The sequence below is a fragment of the Apodemus sylvaticus genome, chromosome 10 (genome assembly GCF_947179515.1).
Source record: "Apodemus sylvaticus chromosome 10, mApoSyl1.1, whole genome shotgun sequence".
Classification (NCBI taxonomy): Eukaryota; Metazoa; Chordata; class Mammalia; order Rodentia; family Muridae; genus Apodemus; species Apodemus sylvaticus.
This window is the reverse complement of record NC_067481.1, coordinates 16,900,391-16,927,900: the sequence shown is the minus strand read 5'-3', so window position 1 is coordinate 16,927,900 and position 27,510 is coordinate 16,900,391. Positions and strand designations below refer to the sequence as shown.

General features: G+C 45.9%; 1 protein-coding gene across 1 annotated transcript; it reads left to right on the top strand.

The window, feature by feature from the left end:
* The first annotated feature begins 1,237 nt into the window (after positions 1-1,237).
* Dcaf7 (DDB1 and CUL4 associated factor 7) lies at positions 1,238-24,965 on the top strand. The gene is made up of 7 exons (XM_052194856.1): positions 1,238-1,598; positions 11,824-11,982; positions 12,674-12,785; positions 13,215-13,333; positions 17,214-17,423; positions 19,282-19,399; positions 20,260-24,965. The coding sequence occupies exons 1-7, from the start codon at positions 1,461-1,463 to the stop codon at positions 20,430-20,432; spliced, it is 1,029 nt and encodes a 342-aa protein (XP_052050816.1). The 5' UTR covers positions 1,238-1,460; the 3' UTR covers positions 20,433-24,965.
* The last annotated feature ends 2,545 nt before the right edge of the window (positions 24,966-27,510 follow it).

The window sequence follows — 27,510 nt, the reverse complement described above, 5'->3', positions numbered from 1 at the left end:
ACTAGCCCAGGCTGCCTCCAAATGGCTTTGTAGCCCATGATAACAGTGACTTTCTGATCCTCCTACTCTGCCTCCCAAGAGCTGGATTAGAGGTGTGTAACACCGTGCCTAGGCTCTCTCTATTAAAAAAAATGCACAGTAGATTTGTTCATACATGTGGTCATTACTATTAAATAGTTGATAAATGTATACCATTGTCCCTCGAGGCTTCCAGTGTTTGTTTCTGTTAAAATCACATTCATTAAAAATTGTGTTTTATGGGCTGGAGAGATAGTATAGCCCTCAAGAGCACTGGATGCTCTTGCAGTGGACCTGGGTTAGATCCCTGGCGTTCACATGGTGTCTCACAACCGTCTGTACTCCAGTTCCAGGGGATCGGATGCCTCTTCAGACCTCCGTGGGCACCTGTTCACATGTGGTACACCTACTTATACGCAGGCACATACAAATACACATAAACGTATTTTAAAATTGTGTTTTATAATACTGCCTAGCAATTCAATACAACCTCTTTCAATATCGTTGAAAGCATTTACATTTATAATGGTGTACTTAGATCCAGGCTTTTCTGCATTTCAAACTCATGGCACATAGACATTTAAAGTTGGATTACTATTTGGCTTCTGAACACCCCAGAGGAGGAAGGTAAGTGACTGATAGCTAGCTCATTGCAAATCAATCCTAATCAATCTGTCCCTGAACGTCTCTATCAGGTCTGTAAGAGAACGGTTAAAAGGTGGGCATTGGAGTTGGAGCGAGGTCCCGTTTGGCAAAGGCTGAGAGACCGCCGGACTTAGGGCAAAGTAATAAACGCAGGTGGTCCTCCATGAAGGTAGGTTTGACAGTTACTCTCAGTGGAGAGAGGCGATCAGAACAGCAGCAGCAGTGGAGAAATGACAAGCTTTATCCTTGGCCCTAGAATTTGGATCAGTAGGGGGGGTACACTTGCCCCCATGCCACCCACGCCCCCATTCACCCGCACTGCGCCGTTATCCTTCTGACTGACATCTTGGGTAGCCAATGATCTTTGGGACTTCAAAAGAACCCGCCTCCAGGGGCTGGGCGGGGCGAATGAGCAGAATGACAAACATTTCCGCCAATAGTGAGGAGGGCGCGGGCGCTACGACTGTGTTGACCAATGAAAAGAAGGAACAGTTTGGAAAGGACGTGCTCGGCAGCCAACGCTCGTCGCTGCTGCGGGGTCGCGTGGCTTCCGTTCCGAGAGGGCGGGCCGGCATCCCCAAACGGAAGGTGGTAGTCGCTGCCCGAGCTGGTTTGAAACTGGTGGTTGGGCCCGGCCGAGTGTGTGTGTGTAGCTGAGGACCCGCAGGAGGGCTAGGCCGTTCTTGACCGCCCCGGCCCCGCCTCCCCTCGGACCCGCGGACCCAAGCCCGGCTCCCCGCCTGTCTTGTGCCCCAGCCCGCTGCCTCTCCGGCCGGTTCTGCGGCCCAGCCGCCACCATGTCCCTGCACGGCAAACGGAAGGAGATCTACAAATATGAAGCGCCCTGGACTGTGTACGCCATGAACTGGAGCGTGCGGCCGGACAAGCGCTTTCGCCTGGCGCTGGGCAGCTTCGTGGAGGAATACAACAACAAGGTGAGTTGTGCAGCTTCTAGCTGGCGGAGAGCGCTCGCGGTGGGCGGCAGCCCCAGACCCCACAACTCTCCTGCGAACTCGTCTTTACCACAACAAGGGGGTGGGTCCTCTGTGGTCCTGTTGCTGTGGGCGTCACATTCGTTGCCTCTTAGTTTTGACAGCCGGGGAAACTGAGGCACGGTGTTGCGACATGCCCGAGTCAGATAAGATTTTTTTGGTGGTAGTAGCAGGTTTCAAACCGGAGTCACACCCCCCAAAGCCATGTCCCTCTCATTTCCCCCACTTCTGTCGCAGTGCTTCTGTTGCTAGGTGGGGGGCGGGAGAGAGGCAGTGGAGGAAGATGCGGGCTCTTGGATTGGTGGTCGTGCATTCCCGGCCACGCGAGATTTCTGTTAGGGCTATTTATTGCAAGATCTTCCCCATCTCAGGTGTTTCTCTTGGATACAGAGCCCTAATGCTAGGTTGTCATTGGTCATTGGTTTTGCTCCTCGATGTTCACCCCTCCCTCAAACAGTCTTTGCTCGGAAACCTTAGTCTGTGGCATTATCCCGCCATTATTTCTGAATAGAGAAAGATGACGTTTGACCTATTCTTTTCGTGGTTCTTTCCACGTTCATTTGCAGCATTGCTGGACACCATCACTTCATCAAAACACTGGTAGAAGGAGAGAATTTTTATACGCGGGATATAGGTTTGAAAGTGTTGAGAAGAGTTTTCTTTCCCTCATCTCTTACCTTCATTCTTTTGTTGTAATTTGAGTGGAAAAAAATATGAATGACGGTGATCAGGGCTACTGAACGCTTCGGCCAGTGGTGTTTATAGCCGGTACGCTGTCTTACTACTATGAACATCAGACTGGAGAGGAATGACAGGATGGTGGGAGGAGTGGAAGAAGTAGGTGGTCTAGGATTTAGCTATAAGGCATTGCACAGACCAAATTTTATTATTTCTGACCCACAGTGATCCGGGAGAGGGCTTCTGTTTTATATGAGAAGGTTCAGGTGAAAGCATTTGAACATTTTAGGTTTGTTTATAGTATTTCGGGGAAGCACCTGTGTTTCTCTGTGTAAGGGTCCCCATTTCTTTGGAGTCTTCTTTGAGAAATGGGTGAAAAGGATGGACTTTGATTGCCTAGACATCACACATACACCAGCAGTTTACAGTCCAGGAAGTGTGGACTGAGCTGCCTTTCCTAAGGAAGAGCCTTATTTCTTGTCTCCTCTCTAGTGGCTTTTGTTCCTCCCACAGTGGCAGTAAAACTGGAGCTGTTTTTCAGGGTTCTGGTATGTGTAGTGTTTGTAAGGTTAAGACCACTAGAAATATTATTTAAGGACTCATATAAGAAAAATAAAATATTCTCAAAAGACTGGGTTTTTTTTTTCCACACAAATAAATTTTTTCCCCTTTCAAGTTCTTCCAGAGCCTTTTATCTAAAAGAGGGGAAACTGAGTGCTGCAGAAGCCAGACGAGGGTCTCCTGGAGCTGGAGTTACAGGCTGTTGTAAGCCACCCAGTGTGAGTGCTAGGAACCAAACTCAGTTCTTCTGCAATAGCAGCGAGTGCTTTTGTCTACTGAGCCATCTCTCCAGTGCCTCATTTAAAACTATGAACATGTCCAATGCCTCCTAAGGAGGACATATGTAATATAAAATAACCCTCAAGCTGGGCTTGGTCGCTGTCATCTGTAATTCCAGCTCTTGAAAGGATGAGGCAGGAGGATTATTATAAGTTTGAGACTAGCCTGGGCTACATACTGGGCTCCCAACCAATCAGAGTTACAAAGTAGATCTTATGTCAAAAACACAAAACAGAAGCATGCGTCTTTACTTTCGTTTCTGTGGATAATAAACATTTATCATTCATATCTTATAAGGTTATTATGTCTTGAGACAGCTTCATGTAGCCCAGGTGCGATGTGAACTCCTTATCCACCTGCCCCCACTTCCCAAGTGAGGGATCACCAACATATGTTACCCTGTCCCACTACCTTGTGGGGTTTGCTTTTCAAATTTTTTTTTCTTTTTTTGGTTTTTTGGATTTGCTTTTTTCAAGACAGGGTTTCTCTGTGTAGCCCTGGCTGTCCTAGAACTCACTCTGTAGACCAGGCTGGCCTCGAACTCAGAAATCCACCTGCCTCTGCCTCCCAGAGTGCTGGGATTACAGGTGTGAGCCACCACTGCCCGGCTGGGTTTTGTTTTTCAAAAATAAAAGTGCCATATCTCCTTCTGTGTTTGTTATCATAGTTCTTAGAAGAAAGAAAATTTATTCCACTTTAGGCCATATGGTGCTCATGTGGAACACCACAGTGGACATGTTTAAGTGTGGGATAAACGGCTGTGTTATTCAAATCAACCAACACTTGCCGTCATTAATCACTTTGCCATCGCTGCTGATATAACCAACATCAGCCGTGCATGAAGCCCTGGGTTTAATCCCTAGCACAAGAACAAAAAAGTTTTCTAACTAAATTATCTAACTGCTGGGCAGTGGTGGCGCCACGCCTTTAATCCCAGCATTTGGGAGGCAGAGGCAGGCCGATTTCTGAGGATTTCTGAGTCCGAGGCCAGCCTGGTCTACAGAGTGAGTTCCAGGACAGCCAGGGCTACACAGAGAAAGCCTCTCTCGAAAAAACTAAATCCAAAAACAAAAAAACAAAACAAAAAATTAAAATAAAATAAAAAATAAAAGATGTCAATTTTTTTTCTGTCAGATTAGGAAAAAGGTTATTTTTAACTTTAGTGTTCTCAGAGGTACGTACAGGTGGATTGGCACTTATTTACTGTCAATGAAAATCAATAGATTTTCCATTTTTAGAATTAATTTTCTGTTATCATTTTAAAGAAGAATGTCCTGTAGTATTTTCATACATAGCATTATATTTTGTTTTTGGTTCTTCCTCCTCCCCGTCCCTGCCCCTGCCCCCTCTCTTTCTCCCTGCCCCCTCTCTTTCTCCCTGCCCCCTCTTCTCCCCAGCAGCTCTCACTCCCATCTCTTGTCCTCCTTCCCCCTTTACATCTCCTCCTCTTGTCTCATGGTCCCCTTTCTGCTTTTATGTGTATATAAACAGGAGTGCATGCGTGTGCATGCATATGTGTGTGTGTGTGTGTGCGCGCGCGCGCGTGTGTGTCTACATGCATGCATGTGCATGTGTGTGTGTGTGTCTGTGTTCACGTGCATGCATGTGCGTGTGTGTGTGTGTGTGTGTGTCTGTGTGTGTCTGTGTCTCTGTGTCTGTGTTCGCGTGCATGCGTGTGTGTGTGTGTGTGTGTGTGTGTGTCTGTCTGTGTGTGTCTGTGTCTCTGTGTGTTCGCGTGCGTGCGTGTGTGTGTGTGTGTGTGTCTGTCTGTCTGTCTGTGTCTCTGTGTCTCTGTGTTCGTGTGCATGCATGCATGTATGTGTGTGTGTGTGTGTGTAGCTATATGGATATGAATGTACCACATATGAGAGAAAACACTTTGTCTTCTGAGTCTGTTTATCCTAACATCATGATGATTCCCAGCCCCACCCATTCCCCCTTCTTCCCCCCCCCCCCCCCCCCGCACCCTACCTTTTCTCTTACAGCAGAATACGATTCCATTGTGTTTGCACTACATTTGTTGTACCCGCTCACCTGGTGGTGGACCTCTGGGTTGTGTGTGTATCTTTGCTGTTGTGAACAGTGCAGAGATAGTTATGGATGTATTAGTTCCTGTGGTGTGCTGACTGAGGCTTGTTCTTACTGTAGTCCAGGGTGGCCTTGGATTAGCAGTGATTCTCCTGCCTCAGTTTCCCAAGTGCTAGAATTATGGGTATGAGTCACCATGCCCATATTTTTTTTTTCCCATAGCTTTTTTAAAGAACCCCCATACTGGTTTTTATAGTGGCTGTACCAGTTCATGTTTCCAGTAACACTCTAGCTGGAAGTGGTTGACATTTATTTTCTCGATGAAAACCATTCCTACTGAGGTGAGATGGAATTTGTAGTTTTCATTTGTATATTCAAGCCTTTTGTTATTTTTTTTTTTTGAAAACTGTCACTTGAATTAATTTTCCCATTTGTTGATAGGATTTAGGGGTTTTGGTTTTTTATTTCCACAATTCTTTATAACATCTAGACATTAATCCCTGTCAGTGTAGTTAGTTGGCAGAGATGTCACCCATTCTGTGAGCTGCATCTTGATGCTGCTGATTGTTTTTTTTTGCTGTGCATAAGCTTTGTAATTTTGTGCAATCTCATTTCTCAATTCTTAGGGTTATTTTTTGTGCTATTGGACTTTTCAGAAAGTTCTTATTTATCTTGCATCTTACAGTACTTACCTGTGCCGGCGTCTTAAAGTATTTTGCCTATATTTTTCTCTTAATAGCTCATAACTTTTCACTTTTATGTGCAAGGTTTCATGAAGCTTAGACTAGCTTTGAATTTCTGATTCTCTTGCCTCCGCCTCTCAGTATTGGTATCACCACCATTCCCAGCACCCCTGTTTCTTGACGAGGTCTTAGCTGTAGTCAGGCTTGCTTTAAACCCTCTTCCTCCTGCGCTAGCTCCTGCGCCCTCCCATCCCCAGTTCTGGGGTTACAGGCATGTCCCGCTTCACCAGCCCAAAGCAACACTTAGAGGAGGAGGGTAGAATTGAAGCTATGAGACCGGGGATCAGATGCTCAGCTGGTAAGGTACCTGCTACACCAAGACAAAGATTTGAATTCAGAGCCCCAGCTTCCATGTAAAAAGCCCCAAACCCCCCCAAAATAGGATCCTTAGAACTTGCTGGCCAGATGGTTGAGTCAAATTGATGAACTCCAGGTTTAATAAGAGAGACTGTCTCAAAAAAGATGGACAATGATTGAGGAAGATGCTTGATGTTGACATCTGGCCTGTACATGCATGCACACATACATATGAACGTGATATTGACATCTGGCCCCTACATGCATGCACACATACATATGAACATGTACAACACATTACACAAAAAAGAATTTAAAATGGGAAAGAGCAATTACACCTCTAGGAATCTATCCAGTAAAAGCCCTTAACACACAAATACAAAGATAATTAAATGAGAATATATATTGTAGCACTGTTGGTAGCTGTAAGACAATGGACTATATAACCAAAATAAATGAACAGTTAAATAAATTGAGGTGTGCTCACCACAGTCTGTTGTAGAAAAATAGGTGGAACTATTTGTATTGACTTGAGAAGACATTCTTATTCAAACCAAGTTGTGGAATAAATTATATGGAACAACTCTATGTTTGGGGCTTTTTGTTTGTTTGTTTTTGTTATAAAGAACCCATCAGTGGGGTGGTGGCGGCGGCGCACGCCTGTAACCCCAGCACTCTGGGAGGCAGAGGCAGGTGAATTTCTGAGTTCGAGGCCAGCCTGGTCTACAGAGTGAGTTCCAGGACAGCCAGGACTATACAGAGAAACCCTGTCTCGAAAAAAACAAATCCAAAAAAAAATAAAATAAAATAAAAAAACCATCATACATACCTCCAACACACACACAAATACATGGAGAAATCATTTAGAAAGATACCCATCGACTAATCATTGTAGAGCTTAGTAAGCACGGGGAGAAGTGGGGCTGATGTGACCTTACAGTCTCACTCTGTACTGTGACCATTCACTGACCATGTAACAGTCTCTTTTTATCATATAATGCAAATATCTGGTTATCTGAACATAAGCTTTGAGCATGTCAGACTCAGTGGACCAAGAGCTAAACACAAGTTCCTCCAAAGACATCATTTGGAACGTGAGAGTAGGTTTCTTGAATCACCTAAGTAACAGAACCTTGAAATGTTGAAGATACAACCCGCTGGGGAGGTAGAGTTCAGGCTCCAGCTACTCCTCTTACATGGAAAGCTGGTGTCCTTTTAAGCCCAAGATTAGTCTGGCCCTCCCTGTGAAGCAGTGTTTGCTCTGGAGCACCCCTCCTCATCCTCTGGCAGGACTTGGAATATAGGGGGTAGGATGGAGCACAACTTAAAGTGCCCAGAAAAGCTTTGTTTCCTTTAAAGCGTGACACTAGAAAGTTCTTACAGTGGTTTGGTTATCAGTTAAACTCCAAGGTGCTTTAATTTTTTTTTTTCTTTAAGAAACACTCTATGCCTGTGTGTGTGTCCATGAGTTGCAATGGAGGTCAAAGGTTAGTGACAAGTGTCTTTCTCAGTTGCTCTTCATCTAACCTTTGGCCCTGAAGCTTGGATTCAGCCACACCAACTAACATGCCCTAGGGATCCTCCTGCCCCCATCTCCCAGAGCTGGGATTACAGGTGTGGGCACACCAGGCTTTTTAGCTTGGGGGGGATTATACCCAGGTTCTCATGCCAGTGAGACAGGCATTTACTGACTGAGCCATATCTTCTGCCCATAAATTTTTACCTTAAAACACGTGAAAGCTAGTTTGGCTTGACTTGTCCTCACAGAGACTCACTATTTTTAGAAACAGGAACCTACTCAAGATGGTTTTAAGGGGTGGAAACTGGAGAGATGGCTCAGTGCCTAAAAGCACTGGCTGCTCTTGTCGAGGACCCAGGTTCAGTTCTAAGCATCCACATAGCAGCAGGGGCTATCTGTAACTCCAGGGCTCTAATATCCTTTCCTGGCCTCCTCCAGCAGCAGGCATGCAAGTGATACACAGACATACATGCAGATAAAACAGCCATACACATAAGATGAAAAAAAAATGGTTTTAGGTAAGAGAGGGTCCATTCAGACGAGGTGGAGCTCTGAACAAGATGAGTCTCGGGCCTTGGGGCAAATCTGGCAGTGGAAAGCTGTGCTATTCATAGCCTGCAAGTCTCAAGTCGTGGACCCTCTTCAGTCTTCTCACCCTGTTGCAGCTTTTCCCGAATCTCCATGCAGCAATGGGTCTGGCCTTTCCCTTCTAAACAAAGACCTGAGACTAAAGTAGGATTAAGGTCCCACATTTCCAGAAGTGGGTTTGGTTGGCTCCGTAATCCAGTCTGATGTGGCAAAGCTAGTACGGTGCTCACAACTCTGACTGTTTGGACCACTGGGCGCTCCCGCAGATACGGTGCTTGTTTGATTCATTACACAGATTCTCATTTCATTGCTTTGGATATTGCTTGGGCATCAGGATGTTTAAAGTTCATTGTAATGTAGAGCCACCATTGCAAACAGCTGATCTAAGGAGAACTTGGGATCAAGCTATAGTCATGGGGTGCTTATAAATTGGAGTCCTAGGTGGGTAGATTATTCTCCCAATGGGGTCTCTATTTGGAGCCTCCATCTTGCCAGTTGTCGCACTATGCTAGAATAAACTGGAACGTTTCCTTAAATTTTAAGACTGGAGATATAGCTCAAAGGCAGAATACTTGTGTGACTTTGAGTTCAAACACCATTACCACACATATCTTTCTAATACAGAAATCCTGCTCTTGGGACTTGGGTAACCAGAAATAATGACAGCAGTATCCAAACACAGGGAATATTAGAAATAGGCACAAGAAAGCTGAATTTGGAAACAATAGCCAATCATATAAAAAGAAAAACTCAAGCCCTGTCATTAAGACACTTACTACACAAAACAGAAATGTCAGCGTCTCATGAGGCACTATGGGATTAACTGCCAAATGTATGGTACTGGTAATTACTGTAAGACAGAGTCAGGAAAACTGCCAGTGCTTTGTGCAGGAGGTCAGATAGAATGTTGAAGCTTGTGCATTGGGAAAGACAGTTTACATAGTTATTAAGAGTAGGTATCATGAACATCTCAACTCTACAGGTTGGGAAACAGGATTAACAACAGTGATGGAGCTAAGGCCCTGCAGCTAGTGAGTGGGAGAGTCCTGGAAGCCTGATGAAGCTGAGGTATTGTATTAATCAGGGTTGGGACTGATGAAAAGGGTACAGGCAAAATTTACAAATTTGGAAAGACGTGGAAGGAAAGGGAGAAGGTGGGAAACGATGATTTTATTGGGGCTGGAGAGATGTCTTAGCAGTTAAGAGCCCTGACTGCTCTTCTGAAGATCCTGAGTTCAATCCCAGCAACCACGTGGTGGCTCACAACCATCCCTAATGAGATCCGATGCCCTCTTCTGGTATGTCTGAAGACAGCTACAGTGTACTTGGATATAATAAATAAATTAAAATTAAAAAAAAAAAAGAGGGAGTGGAAGAAATGGCAGGTTAGCTGCGGTGGGGGGTGGTCAGCCTTGACTGTTGGGTCTGGAGGGCCTTGAGTAGGAGATGTTCACAGGATCTGAGAGGTGGGGTTCGGGAGACATGTCTTATGATGGATGACAAGCAACTTTTTAGAAGTGAGTGTAAACCCCTTTTTCCAGTTTCTCTTTGAAGTTATCTGCTACCTGTGTCCTTCTACTTACCCCTGAAAGGAAGACTGCTAAGATCTTAAGGTTACTTCCTCTCCTGTTCAGAATGAATTTGAGGACTGGAAAATTGCCTCTGAACTGTTATCAGTGATAATGTTAAAAATACATATCTCAGGGCTGGAGAGATGGACTGCTCTTCCGAAGTCCCGAATTCAAATCCCAACAACCACATGGCAGCTCACAACCATCCGTAATGAGATCTGACGCCCTCTTCTGGTGTGTCTGAAGACAGCTACAGTGTACTTACACATAATAAATAAATAAATAAATAAATAAATAAATAAATAAATAAATAAATAAATAAATCTTTAAAAAAGAAGAGAGAGAATACATATCTCTCAGGGTAGTAGTGGCGCACACTTTTAATCCCAGCACTCAGGAGGCAGAGGCAGGTGGATTTCTGTGAATTTGAGGCCAACCTTATCTACAGAGCAAGTTCCAGGACAGCTAAAACTACCCAGTGAGGCGCTGTCTCAAAAATCTGAAAGGAGGAGGAGGAACAGGAAAGGAGGAGAGGAAGAGGAAAAGCAGCAGCAGCGTATCAGGATATTTACAGGATATTTATTACGCTTTGCTTTGCTTTTATTGCTCTGAAGTGTTTCGGAGCATGGGGGTCTGTCTCCTTTGCACCCTTAATCCTTATCTCCCCTACACATGTGTAGACTTTGCACATCCATGCCTAACTTCTAGAATGTCTGTTGATGATTAAGTATATAGATACACACAGAAAGTTCCTTACAGAACTTTTAGAATATAATAACTATTGCACCAAAGTTAAAGATCTAAAATTAATATACAAAATGAACTATTTCTACATAATAGCAACAAACAGTTGAAAATGGAATTTAAAAATCATTCTAGGTAGTGGAGGGAAAAATACAACTAAAACCCTAAAAAAAATTATTTGTAGTGGCATACAATTACATAGAAATAAAGTTAGTGAAAGAGTTGAAGATCTTTACCCGCAAAGCTTTAAAGCATTGCTGGAACAAGCTAAAGGTGACCTAAATAACTAAATTCAATATTACTAAGCTAGCAGTTCTTCCCAAACTGACCCACAGATTCAAGACAGTAAGAGTCAGAACCTCAACAGCTTTTGTACATTTTAAAGAGATGCTCTTAAAATTCACACAGAAAGTAGTATAGAAGAGCAAAGTTTACAGAGAACTGAAACTCAGTGGAAAAACTCCTGGACCCAATAAATAGAGCAAACCCTTAGACGGTGGAGACAAGCCCTGTGTGCATGGTGAGCCTGAGGGCAGCAGGGACTCCATGAGAACTTTTTAAGTAGAGTGATACTCTTCACATCACTATAATGCAAATATGTGTCCTCAATGTGCTAAAACTCAGAATGGAGCTGGGTATGGTGGCACAAGCCTTTAATCTAAGCTCTTGGGAGGTAGAGATAGAATATCTGTGAGTTCAGGGCCAGCCTGACTCAAAAAGCCAAAATGGGGGCTGGGAATGTAGCTCTGTTGGTAGAATACTAGCCTAGCGTACTTGAATCCCTGGTTCAATTCCCAACACTTCGTTAGATAGGCTGTGATTGTGCATGTCTGCAGTCGCAGTACTTGGGAGGAAAGGCAAAATGATCAGATGGTCTCAGAACGGGAAAGGAAGAAAAAGCTTCATTCAGAACTTAGAGTCAGAAAACTTGAGTTCAGATCTTCTCTCTATCTTTTTCTATCTTTGTAGACTGTTACTGAACCCTGTGATTCTTGAGTTTTTATCTAGTGCTGGGATCAGAGATCTAGGGAGTCCTTCACCATAATAACTTGACTGCGGACTCAGTGGGGTACAGTGTCAAGACTGGCCAGAAATCTGATGTATTTGACACTGCTCAAGAAAAACAAACTCTCATGTGGTTCAGTTGTGCTGTTTTGCAGGTTCAACTTGTTGGTTTAGATGAGGAGAGTTCAGAGTTTATTTGCCGAAACACCTTTGACCACCCATACCCTACTACAAAGCTCATGTGGATCCCTGACACAAAAGGCGTGTATCCAGACCTTCTGGCGACGAGTGGTGACTATCTCCGTGTGTGGAGGGTAAGCAGATGCTTTTTTGGCAGGTAGCCACACATGCTTTCTTGTGTGGTCCTGACAAGCAGACAGCTAGTGTCACTGCCACACAGAGGAAGCACAGGAAGTGCCTGTGGACTGGCTTGTTTCAGCTCGGCGGGTTTTCTAGAACATGTAGCCCAGGTGCCATGAGTCTTGCTGCTGCTGGCCTTCTGTGAGGTGGAGGGCACGTGGGACCTTCCACTACATTCAAGACTTCTGAGTACAGAAGTCCCAGGATGTTGATTGTGATGCCTTCTCATGTGGGTGGATCTGCCCTTCAGCTGGGCGCAGCAGCATCAGGAGGCCCTTCCAGGGCTCCGGAGCCTGGGGCCTGCCCCGCACACAGGCAGCGAAGAGCTGGGCATGCAGAGCTCTAGAAAGAGGCGTGGTGAAGGCCTAGAGAGCTTTAACGCATTTCGGGGACCAGCGGGGACCAGTGGGGACCAGCGGGGACCAGCGGGGACAAGCGGGGACAAGCTAACGGTGGCCTAGATAACTAAAGTCAACATTATTAACCTGAGAAGGGGCTGTAAAGGAAGTCCCAGCTCTGGGGCCTTTGGGTTTTATTACCTTTGTCATAAAAATATTTTCTTCCCTGCTCTTAGATTTACTAAATAGGATTTTAAGTAGGGGTGGCACGTGTAGGCGGGCTAATGTTACTTCGTTGTTTCTACAGGTTGGTGAAACAGAGACCAGGCTGGAGTGCTTGCTAAACAATAACAAGAACTCAGACTTCTGTGCCCCCCTGACCTCCTTTGACTGGAACGAGGTGGACCCTTATCTTCTAGGTGAGGGATTTGAATTCCAGCTTGAGGAAACTGAAGATACATTTCTTCAGATTTGGCCATGCTAGTTTTTAACCATGAGTTTGAGGCACACATTCCATCCTAAAAACAGGCCAGGGGTGAAATGGGTAAATATGGAAAGTAGTTATTACCTCCTCTAGGAGCTTAGCTTCCCCTGTGTGTCCATCACATCTCTCACATCTGAAATCTAAGGTCTTGCAGGTGTGGTGGTACACACCCATCCCAGCTCCTGGGCTGCAGGCTGGAGGATCTTGAGTTCAAGGTCAGCCTGAACTACTATGCTTCAAGAAATTCTCCTCCCCACCACACAAAAAACAAAAGGGAATGTTCAGGAATTGGCTGTGGCCTCTTGTCCCTGGGAGTCTGTATAGACTCTGCCTCTTCAGCACAGATGTGTTCTGATGTCTGCAGGTACCTCAAGCATCGACACAACGTGCACCATCTGGGGACTAGAGACGGGGCAGGTGCTGGGACGAGTGAATCTCGTGTCTGGCCATGTGAAGACCCAGCTAATTGCCCATGACAAAGAGGTAATGTTTTTCCTTTTCTCCTGTGCTGCCTGTACCTGCAGGTGAGAGGACATACTGTTCTCACACTGTGTTGCAGGCTATGTAGATCATAATGTTGGCATGTAAATTATAATGTGTTAAAACAGAAAACAACACTTATCATTGAGTGCACCTTTTAAAACATGTTTCATTTACTGCTACTATTATGAGAGAGAGAAAGTGTGTGTATGTGCAGGCCTGTGTGTGTTAAGGAGTGAGATGTCTTCCCCCTCCCACTGCGGTTCCAAGGACTGAGCTCTGGTTGTCAGGCACATAGCAGGTACTCTCACCTGTGGCTGAGCTGCCTCACCCCCGCCCTGCCCCACCCTGCCCCCTCAGTGCATCGTTAAATGACACTAACCACCCAACATACACCTCATTTCTCCTTTCATATCATAGTTGGCTGGGTTTATTTTAAAAATGAAGTCTCTTATAGATATCCTAGGAGCTGGTGAGATTTAAGAATAATTTTAGAGTAACACGTCTCTCTAAATGTAATGGTTTCTCAGAGGTGGGGGAAACAGGAAGGAAGAAAATTTCATAACAGACAATCCTAATTAACCACTTTTCTCCAAAACCAGAACTGTGAATGTGTTTACTTACTCTTTCTGCTCTCAGTCCTATCAGGAGGCAGATGTGTCATTGATGGTGTTTCTTGTGTTTATCAGAAAGGCTGAGGGGAGCACTCACTCCTCTGGTGATGTGGGGAAGCATGACTCTGCTTCCACAGTGCCTATGTCCCTGTCTCATTTCCTTTGCTGCCCCTTTACCTGCACCTCAAGTAATATCATTGTTTTTATTTAAAAAAAAAAAAAATGCCTTAAGGCCATCAGCAGAGTCTCACAGTGCCAGGCAGCCATTCTGAGGGCTGTGGTGTTTTGCTCTCTTGAGAGTAAGCTCTTTTGCAAGACTATGGGACTTGATTCCTGCTAAGTTCAGATCTAATGAAGATTGTATCTGCAGAGATGACCTCTAAAGGAACTTGTGGAAATGCCAAGTAGAAACAGCCTCTGTTCTCTGCTAGAGCCAACTCAAAGGTGGGACTGCTCAGCCAGGCTATAGTGGTGCAGCACTTGGGAGGCAGAGGCAGGTGAATTTCTGAGTTCGAGGCCAGCCTGGTCTACAGAGTGAGTTCCAGGACAGCCAGGGCTATACAGAGGGAACCCTGTCTCTGAAAAAACAAACAAACAAAAAACAAAACAAAACAAAACAAAGAAAAGGTGGGACTGCTCAGTGTCTGGGAACGCAGCTCTGATTGAGTGCTTGCCTAGCATCCATGAAGCCCTAGGTTCAGCCCCCATTATGGGGGAGGGGCCTTGCAAGAATAAGCCTAAGGGATTTAAACCAAGAGAATGCTTACACGGTAAAAAACTGGAGAGGAAAGCAACGGGGGTGGGGCTTGGGGTCCACTACCCCCAAGGCTACTGGCACCCGGAGTCTGGTTTTACCTGGCAGACATGCTTCTGAACAGAGACAGAATTAGTATTGAGCTTCTTCTTGCATCCCAGAATCCAATTTCCCACCTCTGATTCCTTTGTCTGAACCATCAGAAGCAGACAGCAAATCTGGGGCCCAGCCAGACTCGCCTGTAGCAATCAGGTCTCTGTGACACAGAGAGAAGAAGCAGGGGTGGATCAAAGCAAGTGACAGACTGGAAAGAAGGAGCCTGGGGAAGATCTGTCTGAGGAAAGGCCGTGTGTGTGTGTGTGTGTGTGTGTGTGTGTGTGTGTGTGTGTGTGTGTGTTGGGAGAGGAGGAGAAAAGGTTTGCTGCCTGGCAGATGTAGTAGAGGAGAGTTTAGTACATTGTGGAGTTCACAGGGTAGCAGAGCAGTTACTAAGCTGAGAGCTCTGTGCTCTGAGCCACACTGTGGGTATCCCTGTCCCTGCCTGAGGATTACTTAGAGCCACAGAAAGCAGACACCAAACACAGAACATACATTTTAGAATCTTGGTAATAATGACAGCTGACATCAGATGGAGGATAAGAAAACTACCTCACTTAAAAAGGTAGGATCTGGGGCTGGAGAGATGGCTCGGCAGTTAAAAGCACTGACTGCTCTTTCAGAGGTCCTGGGTTCAATTCCCAGCAACCACATGGTGGCTCACAATCATCTGTAATGGGGTCCAATGCACTCTTCTGGTGTCTGAAGACAGCTACAGTGTACTCATATAAATAAAAATAAATAAATCTTAAAAAAAAAAAAGTAGGATCTGAAGCCAGGCTTGGGTAACACATGCCTTTAATCCTAGCACTCAGGAGGCAGAGGCAGGATGTTCTCTGAGTTTGAGGCCAGCCTGCTCTACAAATCAAGTTCTAGGACAGCCAGGACTACAAAGAGAAACACTGTCTCAAAAACCAAAAAACAAACAAGAAGTAAGATCTGGGGTTGAAAGGATGGCTCAGTAATTAAGAGCTCTGGCTGTCCTTCCCGAGAACTCAGAGTCAGTCCCAGAACCTACATGGCAGCTCACACCCATCTAACTCTAGTTCCAGGGAATCCTATGCCCTCTCTGACCTCTGCAGATACTAGCTATCCATGCAGTCCACATACATACAAAGAGCCAAAACACTCATACAGATAAAGTAAAAATCTTAAAAAAAAAAAAAACAAAAAACAAAAAACAAAAAGTAGGCCCTCTGGCTGCTCTGGATACTAAGGGACAAATAGGGCTAATAGATACCCATCTATTTCCTCTAACCATAAATACTCTATGTAAGATTGACTGATCCACAGGGCCAGGTGTAGTGACACATGTCTGCTCTTCTATCAAACTCAAGTGACAGATGCAGGAGAATCAAGAGTTCTGAGTCATCTCTAGCTATATCATAGCAAGTTTAAGGCTAACCTGGGCTATATGAGACCCTGTCTTAAAACAACAGGAAAAGGAAAGACCGATTAAAGGGGGATCCTGGATGCCTATAACTCTAGCACATAGGAGGTAAAAATAAAACAGTCTAAACACACACACACACACACACACGTAAGAGCCCTTCCATGTAGCAAGTTTGAGATCAACCTGGACCACATGAGATTTTATTTTTTAAGAATTGTTAGCCCAGGCGGTGGTGGCGCACGCCTGTAATCCCAGCACTCTGGGAGGCAGAAGCAGGCGGATTTCTGAGTTCGAGGCCAGCCTAGTCTACAGAGTGAGCTCCAGGACAGCCAGGGCTATATAGAGAAACCCTATCTGGAAAAAACAAAATCCAAAAAAACCAAAAAAAAAAAAAAAAAAGAATTATTTATTTTTATTTTATGTGTGTGGGTGTTTTGACTGCATATATGTCCTTGTACCACATGTGTATATAGTCTGAGAAGGTGTCAGATCCTCTGTTCCGGAGTTACAGATCACTCGTAGCTGAACCTGGGTTTTCTACAAGAGCAACAATACTCTTAACCACCAAGCCATACATACCTCCAGCTCCCAGTTGCCCTCTTAAAAACACAAAACCAAAAGTCATGTTACCCTTTTCATACAAATGGATGTCAGGTCTAGGTTTTATAGCTTAACCAGTTTGGTAGAACCATATGTGGTTTTACCGTGGATCTGCATCTGACTGCATGTGAGTGAAACCACTAACAGCCAGAAAATACAGAGTCCTATTCAGACTCACATGTGCCGTGCGTGTCAGCTAGATAATGTCGTTTCTGTTTTATCTCAGGGTTTTAAGAGAAAAGTAGAAAGCAGGACATGGGAAGAAGCCAGCTGGTATCTGCGGTAGAATGCTCTTCCTTCTCGGAGAAGCCACTAGTGTTGCTGCTTTTGTGTCATGAGTTGGGGTTCAGATGGTCTGGAAATGACAGATGTCCATGCTGTGGGGAAGGAGATGGCTGAGCTGAATCTGCAGTTTCTTACCGACAGGTCTATGATATTGCGTTCAGCCGGGCAGGAGGTGGCAGGGACATGTTTGCCTCTGTGGGTGCTGATGGTTCTGTGAGGATGTTTGACCTCCGCCATCTGGAGCATAGCACCATCATCTACGAAGACCCCCAGCACCACCCCCTGCTCCGCCTCTGCTGGAACAAGCAGGACCCCAACTACCTGGCCACCATGGCCATGGATGGAATGGAGGTAAGCCCCGGAGCCGTGGCCCTGGACTCCAGGTGCCTGGTCTGTTTACAAGAGTAGCTCTCAGATGGTGTCAGTTTTGTGCCCAGGATATCTTTGGAAATATAAGAAGATGTTTTTGATTGTCAAAAGTTAAAGAGTGTGGAATCTTCCTGACATCGTGTGGGTGATGACTAAAGAGGCTACTACTCATCCTGCAGTACCAAAAGCATCCCCAACAGTGTCAGTCCTCTGCAAGGGTCAGTGGGGCCTGGACTGAGGATCCCAGCAATACAAGGACTGTGTTAGACCCTTCTCCCTGCTTGTTTGGTGAGACAGAGTCTCCGTAGCCCCAATGAGCTTGGAACTTCCTGTGCGCCCTGAGGCAGCTGCACACTCACTGCAGTGGCACTGCCTTTTCCTTCCTGTGTGAGGAGCTCTGCTGTGGTGGGCTGTGGCTCAGTGGCGGAGTGTTTGTCCAGCATGCTCAGGGCCCCAGTTCCAGTTCCAGCCCCAGTACAAAAAAAGAGAAAAAGCAACAAACAAACAAACAAAAAAAACCAAACGCATACACACACAAAACCCAATAAACATTTACTGGCCATGTTAACACACACCTTTAATCTCAGCATTTGGGAGACAGAGTCAGGCAGATCTCTGTGACTTTGCAGCCAGCCTGGTCTACAGAGTGAGTTCCTGGACAACAAGGCCACATAGAGGTACCCTGTTTCAAAAATAATAAATAAGTAAATAAATTTCTGCTAGAGTAAAGCTAAGACAGTCAGAGGAGTGGTGGTGGAGCTGCAGCTTGGGACTCAGTGCAGATGCCACAGAGTCACTGTGGTTCTCAGACTCTGTGCAAATGCCACAGAATCACTGTGATTCCTGGGACTTGGTGCAGATGCCACAGAGTCACCATGATTCCTGGAACTCGGTGAAGATGCCACAGAGTAACCGTGATTCCTGGGACTCGGTGCAGATGCCACAGAGTCACCGTGATTCCTGGGACTCGGTGCAGATGCCACAGAGTCACCGTGATTCCTGGGACTCGGTGCAGATGCCACAGAGTCACCGTGGCTCTTGAGGTTCCTCACACTCCTTCCTGTTGTTTGTTCAGCAGCCTCTCTGTTTGGAAAAGTGTTTAATAAGGAAGCTGATCCTCTACAGAAGCTTCATGGACGGGATAAGAGTATAAGTCAAACAACAGGCATATGAGGACTTGCTGTTACTGGCCCAGAGTGTGCAAGAGCCTTTTAGGCTTAAACAAATGCATACATATGTTTCCTAGCTTCAAATTTGAAGTCACTGGAAAAACTCTAGTCCTGAAGAAATAATAAATCCATCTGGTAATTTCTCATGAATTAGTTGTATAACTAATTTTAAAAATGCAAATAAACATTTCACAATAAAGAAAGAAGTGTTAGACAAGTGACATCTAACTGTCGCCTTCCCACTTGGTGTTCTAGGCAGACTCTCCAGCTGTTGGAGGCAAATGGACAGACAGAAGCTCTGTGGTCTGCTAGTTCTCATGAGAGGGCTGGATTGTTGGTTGAGAGGATACAGTAGTTAGCATTGGCTTGGTTATAGCTCATGCCTTAGAGTTCTTACATCCTGGTTGTGCATTGGTAGGTAGGTCATCCAAACTCACGCTGCCTGCCCCTGCTTCCTCTTCTCCCTCAGTCTCTTTAGAGCCTCCCAGCTCTCAGCACAGAGGACACAGTCTGTGTCTGCTCATCGTTTCCTTCTTTTCTCCATCAGGAAATCCTGTCTCTAGTGTTCTCAGATCCACAAATGAAAGACCATGCTTACAATTTTGTGTGCATGATAGTGTTTTTCCTGCTATACTCTGCAATTATTAGGCCTTTCTCTTGTATTTCTGCAGGTAGTGATTCTGGATGTTCGAGTTCCCTGCACACCAGTTGCTAGGCTAAACAACCACCGAGCATGCGTCAATGGCATTGCCTGGGCCCCACACTCGTCCTGCCACATCTGCACTGCAGGTAACCGTGGGAGGAAGCATCATGGTCAGGTGACCACAGTGGGAGGAAGCATCCCGGTCAGGTGACCGTGGTGGGGGAGGCATTGGGGTCTTAGGGTTTTGTTGTAGTCTTGTTATTTATTTATATTGTTGGGACAGGGTCTCACTTTATAATGCTGACAGGCAGTGACCTGCTGTATTTATCAGACTGAGCTCCACACGGCAGCATCCCACCTGCTTCTGCCTCCAAAAGGCTCAGATTACAGTCTGCGCCACCACACCCAGCAAAACACATTACTGGCAGTAGTTCAGTTTTTTTGTTTATTTTTCTGATGGTGCTGGGGACTGGACCTAGGACTTTGAACATGCTAAGAGGCATTCTATCACTTAACTGTGTTCCCAGTCCCTATTGCTGGGACTGTTTTAATGTTGTGTGTTTATATGGCACTTCATGTCCATTATCTGTATAACTCATTGAGATGTAAGTGTACATGAACTGGGAAGCAGTCATCAGAGAAACATCTTTATTCACTTAAGTATTTTTAGTGGCTGAAAGTGACATCATATTTTGGGATCATTGTATCTCATGACCTTTCCTGACTGCTGACTCCCAGTGTCCTGATGTAATCCTTTAACCCTGGTGCAGTAAGTGGAGCTTAAGGCCACCCGAGATGTGGAGTCAGGACCTAGAGTTGGTCCTCGCTGGGTGCACAGCATGAGGGAGCGAATCTGGTGACACTGCTAAATCTTGGTTTCCTCTTCTCTAAAAGCCCCTTTGACAAAGTTGGTGAGCAAATGTTTTACAAATTGTGACTGCCTCTCCAAATGCAAGATTGTTACCCCTCCACTGAGCTATGACGTTCTCACTTGCCTTCTCCCTAGCGGATGACCATCAGGCCCTCATCTGGGACATCCAACAGATGCCTCGGGCCATCGAGGACCCGATCTTGGCCTACACAGCTGAGGGAGAGATCAACAACGTGCAGTGGGCCTCCACTCAGCCTGACTGGATCGCTATCTGCTACAACAACTGCCTGGAGATACTCCGCGTGTAGTGTCAGCGGCGCCTCCCTGCCCGGCAGGGCTCGCGTGCTCAGCCTCTGCCCCCTCCCCTCCCCATGTAAGAAGAGCGTGTCCCAGTGGCCAGTATGTCTACTGTTGCTTTACACCCACTGTGTTCAGAAGCTGCTGTAGAAGTCCAGGCCAGTTACCCCGCTGTCTGTGTTGGACTGTGCTGTGTGGCGCCACTGCAGCCCAGGGCTGGGTTTTGAATTTTCACTCCTTTCCTCTTCTTTGCTTCTTCAATTAAACGTTTCTGTATATTTGTTTGTCAGCTGTTGTGTTCATGAACAGTACAAGCACTGGCTCTGTCTGTGTCCCTTTGCCCCCATGTCTGTCTGTCTGCTGCTGAGGCAGTCGTCTGTCTCGTGTCTTCATCTGTCGTGCTAGCACTTAAGTGGGAACAAAGGCCAACTTTAGATTGTCTTTCCTCCTGGCACCAGTGTCTTTTAACAAACCTCAACTTTGTATGTTTTTTATCTATCAGGCTAGTTTTTTTAATGAAAAGAATTTAACCTTTCTGGTTTCTTGATTTCACAGGTTTCCCTCATTGTACCTTTCTCTCTTCCCTCAGTGCCTGCAGTGGGTACTGGACCCTAGACCCTATGAGCAGTTTGCTTTCCTGAGTCACTGCCTGTGGGGCGCACTCCTGACGGGGAGTTGACAACTGCGCTGGTGCTCTGAAGTCTACTGACTCACCAACCTTTTCTCAGCCTGGGTCTCCTGAAGGCCCTTGAAGGCCCCAGGAGACACAGGAAGCTTCTGTTCCACCCTCAAGTTCCTTTCTCTTTCTCGGGCTTCACTAATTGAGTACCCTGTGGGGCTGAGATAAGCAATTGACTAGGGGCTGTGCTGAGGGACAGTGGTTTCCAGGAAAGCTGAATTTCTATCGTGTTTCCAGTACCTGGTTTCAGAATCTATTTTTCCAGTTTAGAACTTGAATGATAGGCAAGAGAGATCTCTAAGCTAAGCTGTGTTTCTGTCTGCTGAGTTTCCTCTACCTGGTGGGATACTGGCCCATCTTTGGATTGAGTGCTCTGAATAATAAGAGACTTCCAGAGAGGTACCATCTGTGCTTGACCCTGAACACGATCTTTAGACTGAGATAGGCAGTTCTCATAAATGATGAGCTAATCAGCTGTGGTGGTCCCAGGTCAGCCCTCTAAGATTCTCCACGCCTGGGGCACTTGCCCTCACCTCAGTTAAGGTTATGAGCAGTATTGGACTTTGTAGGCTGCAGTTGGCCATGCTAACTTACAGGCCTCACGTATCTGTTTCCGTTATGTGTCTTGGTTCCACAGGGGGGACTTGTGTGTGAGTCCCTGGCAGATCTGGAGCGTGGTCTAGGAGAGTGCCTGGCTTATGTTCTGCTGAGCTGCCTGCCGGTTTCTCAGACACTCTGGTGTGAGGATCTGATCGTAGCAGGCCTGAAAGCTGGTGGATGGTTTTGGCCACTCACGCTGCCACTGCTGGAGAAGTAAAAGATGGCTCGTTCCTCTGGGAGCAGGGACTCTGGCTGGCTGAGTCTTCATTCCTTCCACAGCTGATGTAGTTGTATACCAAAAGTCTTAGATTTAGCTTCACTACATAGGAGCTTGTCCCAAAGGAAAGGCCTTTTCAGTCAGGGTATTTCTCCTTGGCCTTCCTAATCTGTCTTTCTGATTTCGGGTCTCTGACTGGCCAAGTGCTTGAGGTTAATGTTCCTGCACTAACCTGTGGTTGCCCTGTGTCAGTATGTGGTGACCTCTGCTCTTGGTGGCATTTGCTAGGGAGGTACAGACTCCTCAGGGTAGCAGGCTTGCTGATGGTTGCTGCTATAGGAGCCCTCAGTTTCTTCCTGGGCTGAGTCTATAGTAAAAGTTGGGGTGATCACAGGGCCTGTAGGGAGCGCCTCTGTTCTGGGTAGACTTTAACTTGGCCTAAATGATGGGATTTGTCAACTGGAACTTGAAAACAAAGTTTTAAAAGGTTAGCAGCAGTTATTAGAAGACATTTGTGTGAGGTATCTATGTGCTTTGGAAACCAACCACATGTGGTGATTGTTTCTTGCCCTGTGAACATTTGTCAACTTTCTTCACTCTTCCTTTTCTGCCCTCCACCTGGTTTAGGTGAGACACTTGCTATCTCTGTCTCCAAGTACACATGCACCCACAGTTGCAGGGTTGCTGGCGTTTGAAGTCTCTCTCATGTGCACAGGTGGCCCCTGTAGCTGAGGAAGAGGTTTCTGTAGCCATGAGATGCAGGAAATCCATAAGTGTGCTCTTTTCCCTGAGGCACAGCTCTGTTAAAGTTTCAAATGTTACTCTCGTAATATTTGCCAGTTGTTATACTCACAGTGCGTGGGTCAGTGTCCCCAGATCTGTTCTAGGCTCCAGGCTCTGGTACAGCTGCAGTTCTGTTTTGACGTGGTTTTGACAAGCTAAGCCAGAGGCTCTGGCCTGTGGTTCCTGTGTCTGCTGTGTGGGAGGCAGCATGATCAGTCAGACTAGCAGAGAGCTGAACTGGTGAGTGGGTCTGAGGCTTTCGTGGGCTTGCGCATTTCCCCACTGGACATTGATCTCGCTCCTAGACCTGCAAGGCTAGGGCTTGAGGAGGAGTGATGCATGACAAGTGGGTGGGGACTTCCTATCAAAGTCACAAGTAGGTCAGATAACTGGTGACAGCTCAGGAAGAACAGGGAAAAAAGGCAGGATCCTACAGTGTCTGATGATTGTTACAACTAAAAGTTGACGTTGTAGGGTAGAGGAGAAGGAAATAGAGAACACGAAGAGCTGAGGGAGAGACCTTCAATGTCTCATAGCTATGGAGTGAGCCTGTGCCTCAGCCTAGGTTTGGCCTTCCTGCACCATTAACAAAGCGTCTGTGTCACTGGGTACCAGGAGGGTGACAGCTGGAGGCAGAGAGCCTTTCTTGCAGCAGGGCTGCTATAGGCGATATCTGGTGGTTAAATTCTAGGTATTGGGTATCCCGTGACAGTACATGATGACATTGTTTTGTTTGTTTGAGACAGGTTCTTTCATTGTAGACCAGGCTGTCCTTGAACTGGGTGCTGGGATCACAGGCATGTACCACTGCCCCCAGCATCCATGGTTCTTCCCTAATCTTTTCAGTTTTCTACGTTGTGAGTGTGGTGATGGGGATCAAATGCAGACCCTCACGTGCTAGACGAGTGTTCTTAGCACTGAGCCACACCCCTCTAGCCCCTTTCTTTTCTTTCCTTTTCCCCTTCCTTATTACCTTGTTACTGTAGAATGTTCTCCCTGATGCATTCTGGGCCCTAGATTCCTAGACCGTAAGGAAATGTAGGACTCGGGTTTCCCAAACATGGTGGGTAATCCAAAACTGTGCCTACTTTCCCCAGTGTGAAAAGATGGCAGTCCCTTTGATTGCCTGGCTTAGGCTAGAGTACCATTGCAGTAGAGGCCTCAAAACACATATTTTCTTTAGGATGAGGAAGTCAGGGCCTATTCAGCATTTGGGTTTTCTGAGGAGAGCTGATCTCAGCAGTTACTATGAACCCTGAGCCAGGGTTTCCCAGAGTTGTCCTCTCTGCTCCTGTGAGGCAGCTGTCTCTGATCTTGTTCCCCTCAAGCCATCTACGTTCTCTCTCTCTCTTCCATACTGTCATTGCGGCTAATGCTCAGAGTCAAGTGTGTGGCATTACGGAATGAGCAGGTCTTCTCGGGCTCCTATCTGGATGTCACTTGTTAAATGTGGAAACATGCTGATGCTTCTCCAAGAGGCTTAGACTAATGTGTCAGCCAGAAACAGTAAGTTAAGAGAAGCTTGAACCCCAGAAGAAGGATGTTGACAGTCTGTGACAGCTGGAAAATGTACAAGTCCCTGCCTTTGAGACAACTCCGTGAAGCCGAGCTGTGCTGTCTACCATTTGAAAGAAACGTTCTCACCTTGGGCTGGTTGTGATGTAGTGTGTTATGGAAATTGTCAAGCTGAAGCTTTAGTCAAATATGAGTCACTTGCTTTGATCCCATGTATCTTATGATCCCTCTGTCAGTGACTTTCCCTTGCCTCGACCTGAGTGTGAATTATAGCATGATTGTATAAACCTCTCTGTAGAAAATGGAGATTTCATGTTCTACAAATGTTAAGCTCTAACTGATCCATTTCTGTGTTCTTTATAGCCTCATGTGTACGACCTTACTTTCTTATATATTTAAACTTTCCTTCTGTTCTAAAGCTTTTGTGGTATCCCTTGTTCAGGTGCAGATGAAGCTGTCCCTTTGCAGAACTGTACTGTAACCATTTCTCCTTTATAAATATTATTTTCACAGGGCTGATTGTATACAGGGCTTATAATAAAAATTTAACACTGTGTTGTGAGCGAGCTGTGGTTTCTCCACTGGAGGCGACTTTAAAAGCACCTGAGAGTGGAGTGCCCCTTCTGTGACCTTCCTTCCTAGTATGTGAAGTCTAATCTCAATGTGTCCTGTTTCAGCCTCCTGTATAAGAAGTACCATATTTTCTGCCCATCATACTTTGTAATAAAACTTGAATATGTATAGAATGAATTTCTTCTTGTGATGACTTCAGTTCTTCTCAGTTTGTACCTGTGGTCATGTTTCAGAGGTACTGGTAGGGGTTAGACTCCACTACAGTTGGACACAGTATCTGGTAGCCCAGCCTGTTACCTTGCATCTCCTGTTTGTTCACTCTCTTCTTAGTCAATTAAGAAAACACAGACACCTACTTCATGCCAAGACTTGCAGTGTTCTGCAGTCCTGGGGCTGTGTCCAGGAACCTGAGGCCACTTCTGTCTGGGTGAGAACCAGGGTGGGTCAGGGAAATGTCACAAGATGAAAGCTGTCTGGCTTGGGTTTGTAGATGTTAACTTGAGTGAGACTTTGGAAAACAATGAGGTTCATCAGGGTCTAATTTGCTTTTTATTTATTTTCTTGAAACAGGGTCTTTGTAACTGGGTCTAGCCTTGAATTTACTGTGTAGCTAAGGATGACCTAGAATTTTTTATATCCTCTTACCTCTACCTCCAAGGTGCTGGGGTGACATATGTACGCCACCACATCCAGCTTGTGGAACCTGGGGACTTGCATGTGGTAGGTATACTGGGGCTCAAAGAGCTGACAATGAACGTGATGAAGAGAGACTGATTAACCTGCTCACATGGTAGGGCCGGGCAGTCTAGCAATAGCTGTCTGCACGCTGGAGAGACAGAAAGCCCAGTACCACCTTAGTTCACAGGCTGCCAGCTTGAGCAGTCCTATTCTGACCCTGAAAGCCTGGAGATTCCTGGACAGCTCCTGACCTTTAGTGTCGGGGCAGAATAGCAGCAGCAACAGTGGGCTGGATGTACTTGCCAACCAGGAGGGAAGGACAGCAGGCAAAGCAACACTGCTCCTACCCACAACCCCCAGGCCTCTGTATCAGAGCTGCCAGGGAGAAGGTCTTTCCTTCCTCAGTTAACCCTTCCTAGAAATGCCCTCACAGAAACATGTCTGTTAGATGATTCTAGATTAATTCAAATAGATAACCATCATAGTAGGCAAGGACTCCACTAACTGAACTATTTCCCCAGTACCCCTTCTTCCTCCTCCTCCTCCTCCTCTTCCTTCTTCCTCCTCTTCCTTCTTCCTCTTCTCTTCCTCCTCTTCTCTTCCTCCCCCTCTTCCTCCTTAGTCTCCTCCTCCTCCTTATTCTTTGAGCCAGGGTCTTCTATGGACACCTGTCTGGGCTTGGTACTCAGTATGTAGCCCATGCTGACCTTGAACTGTCTCAGCCTCTGTGGTTATCTTTTGTACCACTATGCTTGGCTTGCATATTAGAAAGATAAGCATGCGCACATACACTTGAGCACACATACACACACACACACACACACACACACACACACACACACAAATCTAAAGTGGGAAGGTTGACTCAGCCTGAGAATCTGCTTCAGTAGTCATGGAGTACAATTAAAACCTCTATGGGATGCTGGGCGTGGTGGCACATGTCTTTAATTCCAGCACTTAGGAGGCAAAAGCAGGCAGATTTCCGTGACTTTGAAGTCAGCTTGGTCTACATTGTGAGTTCCAGGCTAGCCAGAGCTACATAGGGAGACCCTGACCCAAAATAACAAGGGCTGGAGAGATGACTCAGCTGTTAAAGACTAGGCTCGCAGCCAAAAAAATCAAAGTAACAACAAAAACAAAAACTCCACCATGAGGACACTTGACGCTCCTAGAATGGGCATAGCTATGGAGAAAAAGATATTCAGTGATTATGTGGAGAAATCGAACCCTTTTCATAATGAGGGTGAGAATGTAAGTTGCTGCAACAATTGGTCTGGCTGCCCCTTAAAGGTTAAGCACGGTTATGATATATCAGAAAGTCTACTCCATAGCATAGACACAAGAGAAATAAAAACATGGTTCTTAGGCAGTGGTGTCACATGTCTTTTAATCCCAGCACTCAGGAGGCAAAGGCAGACAGATCTGTGAGTTCAAGGCTAGGCTGGTCTAAAGAGTGAGTTTCACCAGAAGAATTGAAGTATGTCCTTCACAATGAAGGATACTCTAGAGAGACATAAGAGGCAAAGAATCTGTACCCTGGGTGGCAGTGGCACAGGCTTTTAGTCTTGGCTCTCAGCAGGCAGAGGTGTGTGAATCTCTGAGTTGGAAGCCAGTGTGGTCGACACAATGAGTTCCAGGACAGCCAGGGCTCCACAAAGAAACTGTCTCGAAAAACAAAACAAGGGCTGGAGAGAGATGGCTCAGCAATTAAGAGCACTGACTGCTCTTCCAGAGTCCTGAGTTCAATTCCCAGCAACCACATGGTGGCTCACAACCAGCTGTAATGGGATCTGATGTTGCCTTCTGGTGTATCTGAAGACAGCTACAGTGCACTCATATAAATACAATAAATCTTTAAAACAAAGCAAAAGAAATTGTACTCAGGTTGTGCTTGGTGGCTGCCCACTGTTCTAGAACTAAGGAGGAGACAAAAAGATGAGCTAACAGCCAACATATTGCCTCCCATGGAGATACAGAGACAGAACAGGAGAATGAAAGGCTAAGTAGATTAATTTTGGACATACTAAGAATATAAAATCTGTGC